This window comes from Salmo salar, unplaced genomic scaffold, assembly GCF_905237065.1.
Source record: "Salmo salar unplaced genomic scaffold, Ssal_v3.1, whole genome shotgun sequence".
NCBI classification, from domain to species: domain Eukaryota; kingdom Metazoa; phylum Chordata; class Actinopteri; order Salmoniformes; family Salmonidae; genus Salmo; species Salmo salar.
Window position 1 is genome coordinate 3,661 of NW_025549189.1, and position 22,755 is coordinate 26,415.

A 22,755-nucleotide genomic window follows, 5' to 3' on the forward strand; every position below is an offset into this window, starting at 1 on the left:
CCAGTCACGCCCTGACCTACTCTACCATAGAAAAATACGAGCTCTCTATGGTCAGGACGTGACAACTTCACTGGTCAATACGACTCCAGTGGCTTGATGTTAGAGGAATCTAGAGGAATTAGCTGAGAAAGTGGAATCGTCAATCAGTTGGCCAAACAACCAGAAACATAGCTTTGTAGTTGGTCAAAAATAGATGATGAAAATGATGGTGATGGTGATGATGATTTCACCAGTGGGACCACATATGTTATTGTCGTTGAAGTGTTTAACCGAGAGAGATGGAGAAAAAGAGGGATATTGTGAGAGATAGAGAGGCAGACAGGCAGGCAGACAGAGAGGCAGACAGAGAGGCAGACAGGCAGGCAGACAGAGAGGCAGACAGAGAGGCAGACAGACAGACAGACAGACAGACAGACAGACAGACAGACAGACAGAGAGGCAGACAGAGAGGCAGACAGAGAGGCAGACAGAGAGGCAGACAGAGAGACAGGCAGACAGACAGACAGACAGACAGACAGACAGACAGAGAGACAGGCAGACAGGCAGACAGAGAGACAGGCAGACAGACAGACTGCAGTTTCATTATAATATTAATTCATGTTACTGTATTTTTCCAGCTGTCTCATTATATTGTGTGTAAACCACTTCATGAATCCACAGTGAATACAACATGAGTAACAACAATCCTCCATGTAAAACACAATTGCAGATCCCAGTGTTAATTTAGAACAGTGTATAATGGGGAGTGAGTGTGTAATGTTATTCTAATCAAAGTCTATCCTCTGGGTGTTGCTGTTGAGATTAACAATATGGATTGCTGCTGTGAATAAATTGAGAATGCTGTTATATTATGCAAACGGTTGGTCATGGTGTGAACATACTGTGAATTACTGCTCTTCTTCTCACAACTCTCAATTCTCTTTATTCTCTCCATCTAACCTCTCTCCCTCTCTCTCTCTCTCTCTCTCCTCTACCTCTCCCTTTCTACCTCTCTCTCTCTCTACCTCTCTCTCTCTCTCTCTCTCTCTCTCTCTCTCTCTCTCTCTCTCTCTCTCTCTCTACCTCTCCCTTTCTACCTCTCTCTCTCTACCTCTCTCTTTCTCTCTCTCTCTACCTCTCCCTTTCTACCTCTCTCTCTCCCTCTCTCTCTTTCTCCCTCTCTACCTCTCTCTCTCTTCCTCTCCCTCTCACTCTCTACCTCTCTCTCTCCTCTCTGTGTGGTCCACAAGGTGTTAATTGTGATTGTTTTAGTCCTTCATGGTTTCTATGTTGGATTTCTAGATGATCAATTTAAATCTCTCTCTCTCCCTCCATCTCTCTCTTCCTCTCTCTCCATCTCTTTGTCCATCAGGTTGTGTTGGTGGTCAGTACCAGCGGAAGCTGTACAAGGATCTGTTGACTAACTATAACCGTCTGGAGAGACCAGTGTTCAACGACTCAGCTCCTATACTGGTGGAACTGGGCTTCACACTGTTACAGATCATAGACGTGGTGAGTCTCTCTCTCTGTATACTGGTAGAACTGGGCTTCACACTGTTACAGATCATAGACGTGGTGAGTCTCTCTCTCTGTATACTGGTAGAACTGGGCTTCACACTGTTACAGATCATAGACGTGGTGAGTCTCTCTCTCTGTATACTGGTAGAACTGGGCTTCACACTGTTACAGATCATAGACGTGGTGAGTCTCTCTCTCTGTATACTGGTAGAACTGGGCTTCACACTGTTACAGATCATAGACGTGGTGAGTCTCTCTCTCTGTATACTGGTGGAACTGGGCTTCACACTGTTACAGATCATAGACGTGGTGAGTCTCTCTCTCTGTATACTGGTGGAACTGGGCTTCACACTGTTACAGATCATAGACGTGGTGAGTCTCTCTCTCTGTATACTGGTGGAACTGGGCTTCACACTGTTACAGATCATAGACGTGGTGAGTCTCTCTCTGTATACTGGTAGAACTGGGCTTCACACTGTTACAGATCATAGACGTGGTGAGTCTCTCTCTGTATACTGGTGGAACTGGGCTTCACACTGTTACAGATCATAGACGTGGTGAGTCTCTCTCTGTATACTGGTAGAACTGGGCTTCACACTGTTACAGATCATAGACGTGGTGAGTCTCTCTCTCTGTATACTGGTAGAACTGGGCTTCACACTGTTACAGATCATAGACGTGGTGAGTCTCTCTCTCTGTATACTGGTAGAACTGGGCTTCACACTGTTACAGATCATAGACGTGGTGAGTCTCTCTCTGTATACTGGTGGAACTGGGCTTCACACTGTTACAGATCATAGACGTGGTGAGTCTCTCTCTCTGTATACTGGTGGAACTGGGCTTCACACTGTTACAGATCATAGACGTGGTGAGTCTCTCTCTCTGTATACTGGTAGAACTGGGCTTCACACTGTTACAGATCATAGACGTGGTGAGTCTCTCTCTCTGTATACTGGTAGAACTGGGCTTCACACTGTTACAGATCATAGACGTGGTGAGTCTCTCTCTGTATACTGGTGGAACTGGGCTTCACACTGTTACAGATCATAGACGTGGTGAGTCTCTCTCTCTGTATACTGGTAGAACTGGGCTTCACACTGTTACAGATCATAGACGTGGTGAGTCTCTCTCTCTGTATACTGGTAGAACTGGGCTTCACACTGTTACAGATCATAGACGTGGTGAGTCTCTCTCTCTGTATACTGGTGGAACTGGGCTTCACACTGTTACAGATCATAGACGTGGTGAGTCTCTCTCTCTGTATACTGGTGGAACTGGGCTTCACACTGTTACAGATCATAGACGTGGTGAGTCTCTCTCTGTATACTGGTAGAACTGGGCTTCACACTGTTACAGATCATAGACGTGGTGAGTCTCTCTCTGTATACTGGTAGAACTGGGCTTCACACTGTTACAGATCATAGACGTGGTGAGTCTCTCTCTCTGTATACTGGTAGAACTGGGCTTCACACTGTTACAGATCATAGACGTGGTGAGTCTCTCTCTCTGTATACTGGTGGAACTCGGCTTCACACTGTTACAGATCATAGACGTGGTGAGTCTCTCTCTCTCTCTCTCTCTCTCTCTGTATACTGGTAGAACTGGGCTTCACACTGTTACAGATCATAGACGTGGTGAGTCTCTCTCTGTATACTGGTAGAACTGGGCTTCACACTGTTACAGATCATAGACGTGGTGAGTCTCTCTCTGTACTGGTAGAACTGGGCTTCACACTGTTACAGATCATAGACGTGGTGAGTCTCTCTCTCTGTATACTGGTGGAACTGGGCTTCACACTGTTACAGATCATAGACGTGGTGAGTCTCTCTCTGTATACTGGTAGAACTGGGCTTCACACTGGTACAGATCATAGATGTGGTGAGTCTCTCTCTGTATACTGGTAGAACTGGGCTTCACACTGTTACAGATCATAGACGTGGTGAGTCTCTCTCTCTGTATACTGGTGGAACTGGGCTTCACACTGTTACAGATCATAGACGTGGTGAGTCTCTCTCTCTGTATACTGGTAGAACTGGGCTTCACACTGTTACAGATCATAGACGTGGTGAGTCTCTCTCTCTCTCTCTCTCTCTCTTGTATACTGGTAGAACTGGGCTTCACACTGTTACAGATCATAGACGTGGTGAGTCTCTCTCTCTGTATACTGGTGGAACTGGGCTTCACACTGTTACAGATCATAGACGTGGTGAGTCTCTCTCTGTATACTGGTAGAACTGGGCTTCACACTGTTACAGATCATAGACGTGGTGAGTCTCTCTCTCTGTATACTGGTAGAACTGGGCTTCACACTGTTACAGATCATAGACGTGGTGAGTCTCTCTCTCTGTATACTGGTAGAACTGGGCTTCACACTGTTACAGATCATAGACGTGGTGAGTCTCTCTCTGTATACTGGTGTAACTGGGCTTCACACTGTTACAGATCATAGACGTGGTGAGTCTCTCTCTGTATACTGGTAGAACTGGGCTTCACACTGTTACAGATCATAGACGTGGTGAGTCTCTCTCTTGTATACTGGTAGAACTGGGCTTCACACTGTTACAGATCATAGACGTGGTGAGTCTCTCTCTGTATACTGGTAGAACTGGGCTTCACACTGTTACAGATCATAGACGTGGTGAGTCTCTCTCTCTGTATACTGGTGGAACTGGGCTTCACACTGTTACAGATCATAGACGTGGTGAGTCTCTCTCTCTGTATACTGGTAGAACTGGGCTTCACACTGTTACAGATCATAGACGTGGTGAGTCTCTCTCTGTATACTGGTAGAACTGGGCTTCACACTGTTACAGATCATAGACGTGGTGAGTCTCTCTCTCTGTATACTGGTAGAACTGGGCTTCACACTGTTACAGATCATAGACGTGGTGAGTCTCTCTCTCTGTATACTGGTAGAACTGGGCTTCACACTGTTACAGATCATAGACGTGGTGAGTCTCTCTCTCTGTATACTGGTGGAACTGGGCTTCACACTGTTACAGATCATAGACGTGGTGAGTCTCTCTCTCTGTATACTGGTAGAACTGGGCTTCACACTGTTACAGATCATAGACGTGGTGAGTCTCTCTCTCTGTATACTGGTAGAACTGGGCTTCACACTGTTACAGATCATAGACGTGGTGAGTCTCTCTCTCTGTATACTGGTAGAACTGGGCTTCACACTGTTACAGATCATAGACGTGGTGAGTCTCTCTCTCTGTATACTGGTAGAACTGGGCTTCACACTGTTACAGATCATAGACGTGGTGAGTCTCTCTCTCTGTATACTGGTGGAACTGGGCTTCACACTGTTACAGATCATAGACGTGGTGAGTCTCTCTCTCTGTATACTGGTGGAACTGGGCTTCACACTGTTACAGATCATAGACGTGGTGAGTCTCTCTCTCTGTATACTGGTGGAACTCGGCTTCACACTGTTACAGATCATAGACGTGGTGAGTCTCTCTCTCTCTCTCTCTCTCTCTCTCTCTGTATACTGGTAGAACTGGGCTTCACACTGTTACAGATCATAGACGTGGTGAGTCTCTCTGTATACTGGGAGAACTGGGCTTCACACTGTTACAGATCATAGACGTGGTGAGTCTCTCTCTGTATACTGGGAGAACTGGGCTTCACACTGTTACAGATCATAGACGTGGTGAGTCTCTCTCTGTACTGGTAGAACTGGGCTTCACACTGTTACAGATCATAGACGTGGTGAGTCTCTCTCTCTGTATACTGGTGGAACTGGGCTTCACACTGTTACAGATCATAGACGTGGTGAGTCTCTCTCTCTCACTGTATACTGGTAGAACTGGGCTTCACACTGTTACAGATCATAGACGTGGTGAGTCTCTCTCTCTGTATACTGGTGGAACTGGGCTTCACACTGTTACAGATCATAGACGTGGTGAGTCTCTCTCTGTATACTGGTAGAACTGGGCTTCACACTGTTACAGATCATAGACGTGGTGAGTCTCTCTCTCTGTATACTGGTAGAACTGGGCTTCACACTGTTACAGATCATAGACGTGGTGAGTCTCTCTCTCTGTATACTGGTGGAACTGGGCTTCACACTGTTACAGATCATAGACGTGGTGAGTCTCTCTCTCTGTATACTGGTAGAACTGGGCTTCACACTGTTACAGATCATAGACGTGGTGAGTCTCTCTCTCTGTATACTGGTAGAACTGGGCTTCACACTGTTACAGATCATAGACGTGGTGAGTCTCTCTCTCTGTATACTGGTAGAACTGGGCTTCACACTGTTACAGATCATAGACGTGGTGAGTCTCTCTCTCTGTATACTGGTAGAACTGGGCTTCACACTGTTACAGATCATAGACGTGGTGAGTCTCTCTCTCTGTATACTGGTAGAACTGGGCTTCACACTGTTACAGATCATAGACGTGGTGAGTCTCTCTCTGTATACTGGTAGAACTGGGCTTCACACTGTTACAGATCATAGACGTGGTGAGTCTCTCTCTGTATACTGGTAGAACTGGGCTTCACACTGTTACAGATCATAGACGTGGTGAGTCTCTCTCTGTATACTGGTAGAACTGGGCTTCACACTGTTACAGATCATAGACGTGGTGAGTCTCTCTCTCTGTATACTGGTAGAACTGGGCTTCACACTGTTACAGATCATAGACGTGGTGAGTCTCTCTCTCTGTATACTGGTGGAACTGGGCTTCACACTGTTACAGATCATAGACGTGGTGAGTCTCTCTCTGTATACTGGTAGAACTGGGCTTCACACTGTTACAGATCATAGACGTGGTGAGCTCTCTCTCTGTATACTGGTGGAACTGGGCTTCACACTGTTACAGATCATAGACGTGGTGAGTCTCTCTCTCTGTATACTGGTAGAACTGGGCTTCACACTGTTACAGATCATAGACGTGGTGAGTCTCTCTCTGTATACTGGTAGAACTGGGCTTCACACTGTTACAGATCATAGACGTGGTGAGTCTCTCTCTGTATACTGGTAGAACTGGGCTTCACACTGTTACAGATCATAGACGTGGTGAGTCTCTCTCTCTGTATACTGGTAGAACTGGGCTTCACACTGTTACAGATCATAGACGTGGTGAGTCTCTCTCTCTGTATACTGGTGGAACTGGGCTTCACACTGTTACAGATCATAGACGTGGTGAGTCTCTCTCTCTGTATACTGGTGGAACTGGGCTTCACACTGTTACAGATCATAGACGTGGTGAGTTCTCTCTCTGTATACTGGTGGAACTGGGCTTCACACTGTTACAGATCATAGACGTGGTGAGTCTCTCTCTCTGTATACTGGTGGAACTGGGCTTCACACTGTTACAGATCATAGACGTGGTGAGTCTCTCTCTCTGTATACTGGTGGAACTGGGCTTCACACTGTTACAGATCATAGACGTGGTGAGTTCTCTCTCTGTATACTGGTAGAACTGGGCTTCACACTGTTACAGATCATAGACGTGGTGAGTCTCTCTCTGTATACTGGTAGAACTGGGCTTCACACTGTTACAGATCATAGACGTGGTGAGTCTCTCTCTGTATACTGGTAGAACTGGGCTTCACACTGTTACAGATCATAGACGTGGTGAGTCTCTCTCTCTGTATACTGGTAGAACTGGGCTTCACACTGTTACAGATCATAGACGTGGTGAGTCTCTCTCTCTGTATACTGGTAGAACTGGGCTTCACACTGTTACAGATCATAGACGTGGTGAGTCTCTCTCTCTGTATACTGGTAGAACTGGGCTTCACACTGTTACAGATCATAGACGTGGTGAGTCTCTCTCTGTATACTGGTAGAACTGGGCTTCACACTGTTACAGATCATAGACGTGGTGAGTCTCTCTCTCTGTATACTGGTGGAACTGGGCTTCACACTGTTACAGATCATAGATGTGGTGAGTCTCTCTCTCTGTATACTGGTGGAACTGGGCTTCACACTGTTACAGATCATAGACGTGGTGAGTCTCTCTCTCTGTATACTGGTAGAACTGGGCTTCACACTGTTACAGATCATAGACGTGGTGAGTCTCTCTCTCTGTATACTGGTAGAACTGGGCTTCACACTGTTACAGATCATAGACGTGGTGAGTCTCTCTCTCTGTATACTGGTGGAACTGGGCTTCACACTGTTACAGATCATAGACGTGGTGAGTCTCTCTCTCTGTATACTGGTGGAACTGGGCTTCACACTGTTACAGATCATAGACGTGGTGAGTCTCTCTCTCTGTATACTGGTAGAACTGGGCTTCACACTGTTACAGATCATAGACGTGGTGAGTCTCTCTCTCTGTATACTGGTGGAACTGGGCTTCACACTGTTACAGATCATAGACGTGGTGAGTCTCTCTCTCTGTATACTGGTGGAACTGGGCTTCACACTGTTACAGATCATAGACGTGGTGAGTCTCTCTCTGTATACTGGTAGAACTGGGCTTCACACTGTTACAGATCATAGACGTGGTGAGTCTCTCTCTGTATACTGGTAGAACTGGGCTTCACACTGTTACAGATCATAGACGTGGTGAGTCTCTCTCTCTGTATACTGGTAGAACTGGGCTTCACACTGTTACAGATCATAGACGTGGTGAGCTCTCTCTCTGTATACTGGTGGAACTGGGCTTCACACTGTTACAGATCATAGACGTGGTGAGTCTCTCTCTCTGTATACTGGTAGAACTGGGCTTCACACTGTTACAGATCATAGACGTGGTGAGTCTCTCTCTCTGTATACTGGTAGAACTGGGCTTCACACTGTTACAGATCATAGACGTGGTGAGTCTCTCTCTGTATACTGGTAGAACTGGGCTTCACACTGTTACAGATCATAGACGTGGTGAGTCTCTCTCTCTCTGTATACTGGTGGAACTGGGCTTCACACTGTTACAGATCATAGACGTGGTGAGTCTCTCTCTCTGTATACTGGTGGAACTGGGCTTCACACTGTTACAGATCATAGACGTGGTGAGTCTCTCTCTGTATACTGGTAGAACTGGGCTTCACACTGTTACAGATCATAGACGTGGTGAGTCTCTCTCTCTGTATACTGGTAGAACTGGGCTTCACACTGTTACAGATCATAGACGTGGTGAGTTCTCTCTCTGTATACTGGTAGAACTGGGCTTCACACTGTTACAGATCATAGACGTGGTGAGTCTCTCTCTCTGTATACTGGTGGAACTGGGCTTCACACTGTTACAGATCATAGACGTGGTGAGTCTCTCTCTGTATACTGGTGGAACTGGGCTTCACACTGTTACAGATCATAGACGTGGTGAGTCTCTCTCTGTATACTGGTAGAACTGGGCTTCACACTGTTACAGATCATAGACGTGGTGAGTCTCTCTCTCTGTATACTGGTAGAACTGGGCTTCACACTGTTACAGATCATAGACGTGGTGAGTCTCTCTCTCTCTGTATACTGGTGGAACTGGGCTTCACACTGTTACAGATCATAGACGTGGTGAGTCTCTCTCTGTATACTGGTAGAACTGGGCTTCACACTGTTACAGATCATAGATGTGGTGAGTCTCTCTCTGTATACTGGTGGAACTGGGCTTCACACTGTTACAGATCATAGACGTGGTGAGTCTCTCTCTCTGTATACTGGTGGAACTGGGCTTCACACTGTTACAGATCATAGACGTGGTGAGTCTCTCTCTCTGTATACTGGTGGAACTCGGCTTCACACTGTTACAGATCATAGACGTGGTGAGTTCTCTCTCTGTATACTGGTAGAACTGGGCTTCACACTGTTACAGATCATAGACGTGGTGAGTCTCTCTCTCTGTATACTGGTAGAACTGGGCTTCACACTGTTACAGATCATAGACGTGGTGAGTCTCTCTCTGTATACTGGTGGAACTGGGCTTCACACTGTTACAGATCATAGACGTGGTGAGTCTCTCTCTCTGTATACTGGTGGAACTGGGCTTCACACTGTTACAGATCATAGACGTGGTGAGTCTCTCTCTGTATACTGGTAGAACTGGGCTTCACACTGTTACAGATCATAGACGTGGTGAGTCTCTCTCTCTGTATACTGGTGGAACTGGGCTTCACACTGTTACAGATCATAGACGTGGTGAGTCTCTCTCTGTATACTGGTAGAACTGGGCTTCACACTGTTACAGATCATAGACGTGGTGAGTCTCTCTCTGTATACTGGTGGAACTGGGCTTCACACTGTTACAGATCATAGACGTGGTGAGTCTCTCTCTCTGTATACTGGTGGAACTGGGCTTCACACTGTTACAGATCATAGACGTGGTGAGTCTCTCTCTGTATACTGGTAGAACTGGGCTTCACACTGTTACAGATCATAGACGTGGTGAGTCTCTCTCTCTGTATACTGGTAGAACTGGGCTTCACACTGTTACAGATCATAGACGTGGTGAGTCTCTCTCTCTGTATACTGGTGGAACTGGGCTTCACACTGTTACAGATCATAGACGTGGTGAGTCTCTCTCTCTGTATACTGGTAGAACTGGGCTTCACACTGTTACAGATCATAGACGTGGTGAGTCTCTCTCTGTATACTGGTGGAACTGGGCTTCACACTGTTACAGATCATAGACGTGGTGAGTCTCTCTCTGTATACTGGTAGAACTGGGCTTCACACTGTTACAGATCATAGACGTGGTGAGTCTCTCTCTGTATACTGGTAGAACTGGGCTTCACACTGTTACAGATCATAGACGTGGTGAGTCTCTCTCTCTGTATACTGGTAGAACTGGGCTTCACACTGTTACAGATCATAGACGTGGTGAGTCTCTCTCTGTATACTGGTAGAACTGGGCTTCACACTGTTACAGATCATAGACGTGGTGAGTCTCTCTCTCTGTATACTGGTAGAACTGGGCTTCACACTGTTACAGATCATAGACGTGGTGAGTCTCTCTCTCTGTATACTGGTAGAACTGGGCTTCACACTGTTACAGATCATAGACGTGGTGAGTCTCTCTCTCTGTATACTGGTAGAACTGGGCTTCACACTGTTACAGATCATAGACGTGGTGAGTCTCTCTCTCTGTATACTGGTGGAACTGGGCTTCACACTGTTACAGATCATAGACGTGGTGAGTCTCTCTCTCTGTATACTGGTGGAACTGGGCTTCACACTGTTACAGATCATAGACGTGGTGAGTCTCTCTCTGTATACTGGTGGAACTGGGCTTCACACTGTTACAGATCATAGACGTGGTGAGTCTCTCTCTGTATACTGGTAGAACTGGGCTTCACACTGTTACAGATCATAGACGTGGTGAGTCTCTCTCTGTATACTGGTAGAACTGGGCTTCACACTGTTACAGATCATAGACGTGGTGAGCTCTCTCTCTGTATACTGGTGGAACTGGGCTTCACACTGTTACAGATCATAGACGTGGTGAGTCTCTCTCTCTGTATACTGGTGGAACTGGGCTTCACACTGTTACAGATCATAGACGTGGTGAGTCTCTCTCTCTGTATACTGGTAGAACTGGGCTTCACACTGTTACAGATCATAGACGTGGTGAGTCTCTCTCTCTGTATACTGGTAGAACTGGGCTTCACACTGTTACAGATCATAGACGTGGTGAGTCTCTCTCTCTGTATACTGGTGGAACTGGGCTTCACACTGTTACAGATCATAGACGTGGTGAGTCTCTCTCTGTATACTGGTAGAACTGGGCTTCACACTGTTACAGATCATAGACGTGGTGAGTCTCTCTCTCTGTATACTGGTAGAACTGGGCTTCACACTGTTACAGATCATAGACGTGGTGAGTCTCTCTCTCTGTATACTGGTAGAACTGGGCTTCACACTGTTACAGATCATAGACGTGGTGAGTCTCTCTCTCTGTATACTGGTGGAACTCGGCTTCACACTGTTACAGATCATAGACGTGGTGAGTCTCTCTCTGTATACTGGTAGAACTGGGCTTCACACTGTTACAGGTCATAGACGTGGTGAGTCTCTCTCTCTGTATACTGGTAGAACTGGGCTTCACACTGTTACAGATCATAGACGTGGTGAGTCTCTCTCTGTATACTGGTAGAACTCGGCTTCACACTGTTACAGATCATAGACGTGGTGAGTCTCTCTCTGTATACTGGTAGAACTGGGCTTCACACTGTTACAGATCATAGACGTGGTGAGTCTCTCTCTCTGTATACTGGTGGAACTGGGCTTCACACTGTTACAGATCATAGACGTGGTGAGTCTCTCTCTCTGTATACTGGTAGAACTGGGCTTCACACTGTTACAGATCATAGACGTGGTGAGTCTCTCTCTGTATACTGGTAGAACTGGGCTTCACACTGTTACAGATCATAGACGTGGTGAGTCTCTCTCTCTGTATACTGGTAGAACTGGGCTTCACACTGTTACAGATCATAGACGTGGTGAGTCTCTCTCTCTGTATACTGGTGGAACTGGGCTTCACACTGTTACAGATCATAGACGTGGTGAGTCTCTCTCTCTGTATACTGGTAGAACTGGGCTTCACACTGTTACAGATCATAGACGTGGTGAGTCTCTCTCTGTATACTGGTAGAACTGGGCTTCACACTGTTACAGATCATAGACGTGGTGAGTCTCTCTCTCTGTATACTGGTAGAACTGGGCTTCACACTGTTACAGATCATAGACGTGGTGAGTCTCTCTCTCTGTATACTGGTAGAACTGGGCTTCACACTGTTACAGATCATAGACGTGGTGAGTCTCTCTCTGTATACTGGTAGAACTGGGCTTCACACTGTTACAGATCATAGACGTGGTGAGTCTCTCTCTGTATACTGGTGGAACTGGGCTTCACACTGTTACAGATCATAGACGTGGTGAGTCTCTCTCTCTGTATACTGGTGGAACTGGGCTTCACACTGTTACAGATCATAGACGTGGTGAGTCTCTCTCTCTGTATACTGGTAGAACTGGGCTTCACACTGTTACAGATCATAGACGTGGTGAGTCTCTCTCTCTGTACTGGTGGAACTGGGCTTCACACTGTTACAGATCATAGACGTGGTGAGTCTCTCTCTCTGTATACTGGTAGAACTGGGCTTCACACTGTTACAGATCATAGACGTGGTGAGTCTCTCTCTGTATACTGGTAGAACTGGGCTTCACACTGTTACAGATCATAGACGTGGTGAGTCTCTCTCTCTGTATACTGGTAGAACTGGGCTTCACACTGTTACAGATCATAGACGTGGTGAGTCTCTCTCTGTATACTGGTAGAACTGGGCTTCACACTGTTACAGATCATAGACGTGGTGAGTCTCTCTCTCTGTATACTGGTAGAACTGGGCTTCACACTGTTACAGATCATAGACGTGGTGAGTCTCTCTCTCTGTATACTGGTAGAACTGGGCTTCACACTGTTACAGATCATAGACGTGGTGAGTCTCTCTCTGTATACTGGTGGAACTGGGCTTCACACTGTTACAGATCATAGACGTGTGGAAACGTGTCTCCGTGTGTGTGTGTGTGTGTGTGTGTGTGTGTGTGTGTGTGTGTGTGTGTGTCTGTCAGTCTGTTTTTTGGATGGGTCAGTGAGTTGAAGTAAATTTGGATGCAGACTCATGCTTCCCTAATGTTATTCTGCAGTATCTTCTGATGCAGACCCATGCTTATCCATAGCTGTATATTATACTCCATGATATTATTCATCTACTTAGAAACCCGCAGCCCTCACTGTATCCCCTCCTTCTCTCTCTCTCTTTCTCTGTCCGTCTCTCCCTCCCTCCCTCCCTCCCTCCCCGTGTATCCTTGTTTTCATTTTGCTGCTCCAGAGGGCTTGACTCGCTTTCCCAACACGAAAATTCAATCTTGGAGTGTGATGTGTTGCTCCTCTCTCCGTCCCCTCACATATTTTCTCTTGCTCTCTCAACCTCTGACCTTTTTCAGCTCGCTCTGCATTCTTCTCAATTCTCTTCACTTTCTCTCTCTCTCTCTCTCTCTCTCTCTCTCTTCTCACTTCTCACCTCTCTCCTCTCTCCTCTCTTTCTCAATTCCAATTTAATTTGATTTGCTTTATTGGCATGATGTAACAATGTACATATTGCCAAAGCTTACTTTGGATATTTACAATATGAAAATAATAAGAATCCAAATTGTCAACGGGACAACAGTAACAACAATAACCAAGGGTCAAAATAACCAACACATTGAACAATAACAATAAGCATAGAGGACATGTGCAAGTTGGTTGGTCTGTCAGACACTGTCCCTCAACTTATGGCAGGCAGCAATGTAGTGCGCTGCCAACCCACAGCTCTCTGCGTCCTCCCCCAACAGGACGGGTAGCCTACCCTCATCAGAGAGGTCTTTGAAACCTTCAATAAGGGTTTCAAATTTGGGGAAATGACACTCTGTAATTGTTTTATATTTTTGACATTTTGTCAGGAAATGCAGCTCCGTCTCAGGTTCTGCTGTTGTGCAGTGGTTGCACAGCCTTTCCTCTACAGGGAGCCAGGTTTTCCTGTGTCTACCCTTCTCAATGGCAAGGCTGTGCTCACTGAGCCTGTGTCTCTCTCTCTCTCTCTCTCTCTCTCTCTCTCTCTCTCTCTCTCTCTCTCACTTTCTCCCTCTCTCTTCCTCTCTCTCTCTCTCACACGTTCTCTCTCACACTCTCTTCCTCTCTCCCCTTTCCCCCTAACCTTCTCTCTCTCGTTCTTCCTCATCCTCTGTTTCTTTCTCTCTCTGTCTCTTTCACTTGCATCTCTTTCTCTCTCTCCCGCTTCCTTTCTGTCTTTCTCTCTCCTCCCTCTCTCTCACCCCCTCAGTGGTTCTCCATCTCTCTGTCTCTCCAGGTGGCTGTTACAACAACAGAAACGTTTCCTGGAGGATCATCAGTCAGAGCAGCTGTCTTTTTGTGTCTTACACACACGCACACACGCACACATGCACGCACGCACACACGCACACACAACCGCTGTATCGTAAGTTCCTCCATCTTTCCTGACTGTCTAACCAATGGATCAACCATATCTGTAACCTACAGTATTGCCCTACCATATCTGTAACCTACAGTATTGACCTACCATATCTGTAACCTACAGTATTGACCTACCATATCTGTAACCTACAGTATTGACCTACCATATCTGTAACCTACAGTATTGCCCTATCATATCTGTAACCTACAGTATTGACCTACCATATCTGTAACCTACAGTATTGCCCTACCATATCTGTAACCTACAGTATTGACCTACCATATCTGTAACCTACAGTATTGACCTACCATATCTGTAACCTACAGTATTGACCTACCATATCTGTAAACTACATTATTGACCTACCATATCTGTAACCTACAGTATTGACCTACCATATCTGTAAACTACATTATTGACCTACCATATCTGTAACCTACAGTATTGACCTACCATATCTGTAAACTACATTATTGACCTACCATATCTGTAAACTACATTATTGACCTACCATATCTGTAACCTACACTATTGACCTACCATATCTCTATTGACCTACCATATCTGTAACCTACACTATTGACCTACCATATCTGTAAGCTACATTATTGACCTACCATATCTGTAACCTACAGTATTGACCTACCATATCTGTAACCTACACTATTGACCTACCATATCTGTAACCTACACTATTGACCTACCATATCTCTATTGGCCTACCATATCTCTATTGGCCTACCATATCTGTAACCTACAATATTGCCCTACCATATCTGTAACCTACAGTATTGACCTACCATATCTGTAACCTACAGTATTGCCCTACCATATCTGTAACCTACAGTATTGACCTACCATATCTGTAACCTACAGTATTGACCTACCATATCTGTAACCTACAGTATTGACCTACCATATCTGTAACCTACAGTATTGACCTACCATATCTGTAACCTACAGTATTGACCTACCATATCTGTAACCTACAGTATTGACCTACCATATCTGTAAACTACATTATTGACCTACCATATCTGTAACCTACACTATTGACCTACCATATCTCTATTGGCCTACCATATCTCTATTGGTCTACCATATCTCTATTGACCTACCATATCTGTAACCTACACTATTGATCTACCATATCTGTAAGCTACATTATTGACCTACCATATCTCTAACCTACACTATTGACCTACCATATCTGTAACCTACACTATTGACCTACCATATCTCTATTGGCCCACCATATCTCTATTGGCCTACCATATCTCTATTGGCCTACCATATCTCTATTGACCTACCATATCTGTAACCTACACTATTGACCTACCATATCTCTATTGGCCTACCATATCTCTATTGACTTACCATATCTCTATTGACCTACCATATCTGTAACCTACAGTGTTGACCTACCATATCTGTAACCTACAGTATTGACCTACCATATCTCTATTGGCCTACCATATCTCTATTGACTTACCATATCTCTATTGACCTACCATATCTGTAACCTATTGACCAACCATATCTCTATTGGCCTACCATATCTCTATTGACCAACCATATCTCTATTGGCCTACCATATCTCTATTGACCTACCATATCTCTATTGGCCTACCATATCTCTATTGGCCTACCATATCTCTATTGACCTACCATATCTCTATTGACCTATCATATATCTATTGACCTATTATATATCTAACCTATTGACCTACCATATCTATATTTACCTACCATATCTCTATTAACTTATCATATCTCTAGTGATGCACCATATCTCTATTGACCTACCGTATATCTGTTAACCTACCATATATCTGTTGACCTACCATAATCTCTATTTACCTACCATATCTCTCTTAACCTATCATATCTCTATTGACCTACCATATATCAAACCTCTTGCCCTGACTCTTACCTTAGCAAAGCCACAAAACTAACACTGACAGCCAGTCACACATCTTAGGGCATGTTTCCTCTGCTGTCTCAGGATAAGTGCATGGTGTGAGCAACATTAAGGTTGCAGGGTACGTATGGCTCCTGTGTAGTATTAATTTCCCATGCTGCTCCACTGTGATCAGGACAGGACATGGCGTCTGGTGTTTTCAGAACATGTAACTGTATGCTCCTGGGTCCCTGTGGAGGTGGGAGATAAACCAACCCTGAACATTCTCAGAATATTACCACGACATTCTCAGAATATTACCACGACATTCCCAGAATATTACCACGACATTCCCAGAATATTACCACGACATTCCCAGAATATTACCACGACATTGCCAGAATATTACCATGACATTCTCAGAATATTACCATGACATTCCCAGAATATTACCACGACATTCCCAGAATATTACCACGACATTGCCAGAATATTACCATGACATTCTCAGAATATTACCATGACATTCCCAGAATATTATCACGACATTCCCAGAATATTTCAGAATATTCCCAGAATTCCCAGGGTGAAATGTTCATTTCAATGTTATCGACAGTGGATTGGAAAACAGTGGATGTTTTACAACCTCCAATGTGGTTATATTTCAACAGGAGATGAGTGAAACCTCAGACTCTGGTAATGATATTGAATATGTTATGTGAGCTCTCTCACTCTAAACTGCATAGATAAAACATGGTCGCTCGTCCTCGGCTCCGCTCGGCCCCAGCCTGGCCCCAGATGGCGAGGGCTCATAGGCTGTATGGCTGGGAAGCTGTGAAACTGTGAACGCGTGGCTTCCTCTCAATCAGTTCACAGGCTGCGCCTCCGAGCCAGCTGCTGCTCCACTCCACCTCTAAACTTATGTGTGTGTGCGTGTGCGCGTGTGCGTGTGTGTGTGTGTGCGTGAAAGAGAGAGAATGCAAATTAGTTTATTGAGCTTGCCTGGTGCAATGAAATAGTCCCAAAAGTGCAAACTCTGAAAGCTTGGTGGAGGCCTGAACTCCAGTTTGATTGGTCCTCACTGGTGTTGCTTCACTACTTTCTAATCATAGTAGTGTATTTCTACATTCCATTATAGATGACCAGTAGAGAAGTTATGAGTGGGGCTGATTTCGCCTTTTGTTTTTGTTGTTGAGGTGTGTGTGTGTGTGTGTGTGTGTGTGTGTGTGTGTGTGTGTGTGTGTGTGTGTGTGTGTGTGTGAATAATGTAGGACCATGGCTCCATCTGGAGGAAGTGGGACAGGTCACAACACTCACCGTCTGACACACACACACACACACACACACACACAGAGAGAGAGAGCAACCCATTGCCCTCTGTCCCAAAACTCACTTTTTGGCTCACACACACGCATACACACACTTATACACTTACACACACACACACACACACACACACACACACACACACACACACACACACACACACACATACACACACATTCTAGGAAAAAACAGTCCTTATAACCAATCTGTTCATTTAGGGAGAGAGAGGAAGGACAGGAAGACAGAGGGACAAAACTGTCCTTATAACCAATCTGTTCATTTAAGGAGAGAGAGGAAGTACAGGAAGACAGAGGGACAAAACAGTCCTTATAACCAATCTGTTCATTTAAGGAGAGAGAGGAAGGACAGGAAGACAGAGGGACAAAACTGTCCTTATAACCAATCTGTTCATTTAAGGAGAGAGAGGAAGGACAGGAAGACAGAGGGACAAAAGGAGGAAGAGATATTTAGAATCAGGGCTTGTCGGATGTATTGTTCTTTTAGTCATGTGATTGGATGTCTATTGTTCTTTTAGTCATGTGATTGGATGTCTATTGTTCTTTTAGTCATGTGATTGGATGTCTATTGTTCTTTTAGTCATGTGATTGGATGTCTATTGTTCTTTTAGTCGTGTGATTGGATGTCTATTGTTCTTTTAGTCATGTGATTGGATGTCTATTGTTCTTTTAGTCATGTGATTGGATGTCTATTGTTCTTTTAGTCATGTGATTGGATGTCTATTGTTCTTTTAGTCATGTGATTGGATGTCTATTGTTCTTTTAGTCATGTGATTGGATGTCTATTGTTCTTTTAGTCATGTGATTGGATGTCTATTGTTCTTTTAGTCATGTGATTGGATGTCTATTGTTCTTTTAGTCATGTGATTGGATGTCCTAGAGAGAGAGTTCTGGTCTTGTTGTTGTCCATGATGTTCTTTAATACATACCACATCAGGGCAGGAAGCTGTAGTTTATCCCCAGGGATTCCCAACAGGGATGGGACTGGTAATCCTGGATTTCCCTGATGACATTCGCTGTATGTGAGGTATTACAGCCTGATTCTGTGCTCTAATTTGCACCCTATTCCCGAAAGATCCCTATGGGCCCTGGTCAAAAGTAGTGCACTATATAGGGAATAGGGTGCCATTTGTAAAGTATTAAGTCAGTGTGTTTTCAGCATGCTGTTGAGGTGACAAGGATAGATTGCATTTTAGATTGCATTTTTTGCAGCTTCCATTTTCCTTGTAGGTGTATTATTGAATAAACCACAGGCAGGTTGTAGAGTAGTAGATTTTCCCTGGTATTCCCAACTGAGGTAATGGGAGGTGTAGTTCCTGTGTATTATTGAATAAACCACAGGCAGGTTATAGAGTAGTAGATTTTCCCTGGTATTCCCAACTGAGAAAATGGGAGGCGTAGTTCCTGGAGTTTCCCAGATTAAATATGCTATTTGTGAGGTATTAAATTGTAGTATTTTCATGTAGTCGTTGCTTGTGAGGTGAACGGTGATTGGATTTTATATTACAGAGGATTACGTTTTCACAGTTTTAATTTCCTACACTCATTAATTGGATAGTATGTGCTGTCAATCTTTACCCTGATCCAATCAGAGCACTCTGATGGGGAGGTTAGAGCGATCCCATTGGGTTTCTTCTCAACCAAAACAAAGCGGTAAGGTGCAACGTAGGGGGAAATACATTGATAATAAAACCAAGATAACTGTTGTAGCAGACAGCAGAGAAAGAACATTGTGTTTACGAGTCTGGTTGATGAGAATGGACTTACATGGTAAGCTGCTGCACAGCTGGGGGAGAGGAGAGATGAGTAGAGAGATAGAGAGAGGAGAGGGAGATTAAATAATACTAGAGGCTGGACAGGACAGAAGAGGAGAGAACAGGACATAAAGCTGAGACGGAGAGATGGAGAGGGAGATTAAATAATACTAGAGTCAGGACAGAAGAGGAGAGGACAGGACATTAAGCTGAGACGGAGAGATGGGGAGATATCGCCTGGGGAGGGAGGGACTGTGGACTGTCACGTCAGGACCACCCTGCTAGCTTCACTCTACTGTTAGTACTGTAGACCTGCATCTCGAAGACTCTTCGTCACAGACAGGGTGTCAGATGACGGCCTGCTTGTGACACAGCGGGGTGACTCCTAACTTCCAACTTACTAACTTCACTTAGTCTTACGTTGATGTCAATGGGAGTCTAAGTGAGTGGAAGTTAGTTTTTTTTTGCCAGTATCAGTAGATACTGACTACGATGTGCATCTGTAGCACTTTAGATTGTGTATCTAGTGTATCTCTGAAGTATGGTCTCTCTCATGAAGAGATATTGAGGTGGGATGACCACTGCTGCTAGAGTTCTGCCATTAGCATACCTCCTAGATATTTACATCCAGTGTGTAATTAGTGCGCGCGAGTGTGCGTTCTCTGCTTACGAATGAGCTCCCTGTCTTTAGTGTAGCATTGTCATTAACAAGCACCACTATCTGTCATGAAGACAGATTCATATCCACTGACATACTGATCTTCTGCTAAAGGGAAAGAGTTTTAAATGTCCAAAACAACTTGGTAGACAGTTCAGTAGCTCAGAGACATTCTCAATACTGATGGGGATCATTCAGGAGGTGGTAAATAAACATTGTATACTTCTACAAATATAGTGTTTTTTTGCTACAATGTGCTGGAATGTTTGTTCATGTCTTCACTCGTTTCATGGTAGTGTTTTACTGTAATTTGGTGACTGCTACATGTGTCAAGTTAAATCATGTTCCCCTGTATTAGCTTGATGTACCGTGTAGCATTGAGTCTGTTTTAAATACTACCTTCTCAGCCCACTACATTCACTCAGTATAGCATAGTATTGAGTCTGTTTTAAATACTACCTTCTCAGCCCACTACATTCACTCAGTATAGCATAGTATTAAGTCTGTTTTAAATACTATCCTCTTAGCCCACTAATGCTGAGATTCACCCTCAAGACGAAAGAGAACAACCAAACTTTTCTCCCCTGGCTGATGTTTGGTTTGTAGTCATCCTGTAGAACAGGGGATAGGGGATCAGCTGTTCTCTCTCTCTCTCTCTCTCTCTCTCTGTCTCTCTGTCTGTCTGTCTGTCTGTCTGTCTGTCTGTCTGTCTGTCTGTCTGTCTGTCTGTCTGTCTGTCTGTCTGTCTGTCTGTCTGTCTGTCTGTCTGTCTGTCTGTCTGTCTGTCTGTCTGTCTGTCTGTCTGTCTGTCTGTCTGTCTGTCTGTCTGTCTGTCTGTCTGTCTGTCTGTCTGTCTGTCTTATCCAACTTAAATGTCCATCCTTTGCTGTCCCCTCTCTTCTTCTCCTCCCTCCCTCCATCATCGTTCCTGGAAGCCGTTCCGGAACAAAAACAGACCAAATGTTACAACTGTGCCCTGCCAAGATGGCCGCCGTCCATCTTAAAACACATTTTAACTGCAAGCGTTTTGATACTCAGACCAGAGCCAAAATCCCCCTCAGCGGTTTAGTTTTCTTTAGTTTAGTCATCCGTTAGTCTCCAGAACTCTACAGTCTGTATTAGATACAGTAGTCTCCAGAAGTCTACAGTCTGTATTAGATACAGTAGTCTCCAGAACTCTACAGTCTGTATTAGATACAGTAGTCTCCAGAACTCTACAGTCTGTATTAGATACAGTAGTCTCCAGAACTCTACAGTCTGTATTAGATACAGTAGTCTCCAGAACTCTACAGTCTGTATTATATACAGTAGTCTCCAGAACTCTACAGTCTGTATTATATACAGTAGTCTCCAGAACTCTACAGTCTGTATTAGATACAGTAGTCTCCAGAACTCTACAGTCTGTATTATATACAGTAGTCTCCAGAACTCTACAGTCTGTATTAGATACAGTAGTCTCCAGAACTCACCCAGAGTGGAGTATTATTATAACAGATGTATTGAAACACCTCTACTGTCTTATTATAACAGAGATATTCTAACGAAGATATTCTAAACACCTGTACTCTGCTCTGAAGACATTTCCTCTTTCTTTTTCTCCTTTTCTTCTCCAGGATGAGAAGAACCAGGTTCTGATGACCAACGCCTGGCTGCAGCTGGTAAGACTGAACTTCTACCTTTTACCTTGTGCGTGTGTGTGTGTGAGACTAGTTCTGTGTGTCTGACCAAATGGCACCCTATTCCCAATATAGGGTAGAGCTCTGGTGGAAAGTAAAGCACTATGTAGGGAACAGGGTGCCATTTTGGGACGTCTCCTACATCTTCTATTACTGTTGGAAACATAGGAGCCAACAGACAGTCCATCAGGTCCTACATCAGGGGATGGATGGGTCAAAACATGGGAACATACATTATCTATCAGATGATAGTGACACAATGGCTGGAGGCTGGATAGAATGTTTCATTTCTCCCGCCCTGCGTCTCCATGGCGATGTCCATTCAGGGTAGCCTGTAAATGAGGCCACAACTTACGGTTGGTGGGAGCTTAATTGGGGAGGGCGGGCTCTTGGTAACGGCTGGAGCTGAATAAGTGGAATGGTATCAAATACATCAAATACATGGGTTCCAGGTGTTTAATACCATTCCATTAGCTCCTTTCCAGCCATTCTTATTAGTCGTCCTCCCCTCAGCAGCCTCCGCTGGCCACAATCCACTGTCCTGTGACTTTATCTGACCTGTCAGTTTCACTCAAGGTGAACAGGCTCTGACTGGCTGATAGCGGTTTTTTTCTTCATCAATAAATGATGCAAGTGTTGGCCTTAATACAGGAGTCCCTTCTCTGCTAATGGGCCAGGGGAGACATTTTTTTTGCAGACGCATCAGGTCAAGAGTTACATTAACAGAAAAAAATGGGTAATTTAGGAAGTCTTTACCTCCGGGAGTAGTTGATGCATGAGCTGCTTTAAACCTTTACATTGTGGCGTCAGCATTTACAATGTTAGACTAGATTCTCACAGTGTTCTATCCCAGAATATATTCTCACTGTTCTATTCTGGAATGTTCCAGTTCCAGGAATGAAATTAGCCCTTAATGACATCATCAATTAGAATAATTTAGTCTGTTGGACAAACTCCCAAATGAATTACTCCTCTAATCTATGTTCCTTTTCCTACCTGTATT

At 44.6% G+C, this 22,755-nt stretch overlaps 1 protein-coding gene across 1 annotated transcript in view; it reads left to right on the forward strand.

The window, feature by feature from the left end:
• Window positions 1-1,351: 1,351 nt before the first annotated feature.
• The window catches only part of LOC106610372 (neuronal acetylcholine receptor subunit alpha-7), a gene marked incomplete at its 5' end in the record, with an annotated part of 59,918 nt that continues 38,514 nt past the window's right edge, over window positions 1,352-22,755 (forward strand). The window contains 2 exon segments of the mRNA XM_045713090.1: window positions 1,352-1,491; window positions 21,690-21,734. Coding sequence (XP_045569046.1) covers window positions 1,352-1,491; window positions 21,690-21,734 — 185 coding nt within the window.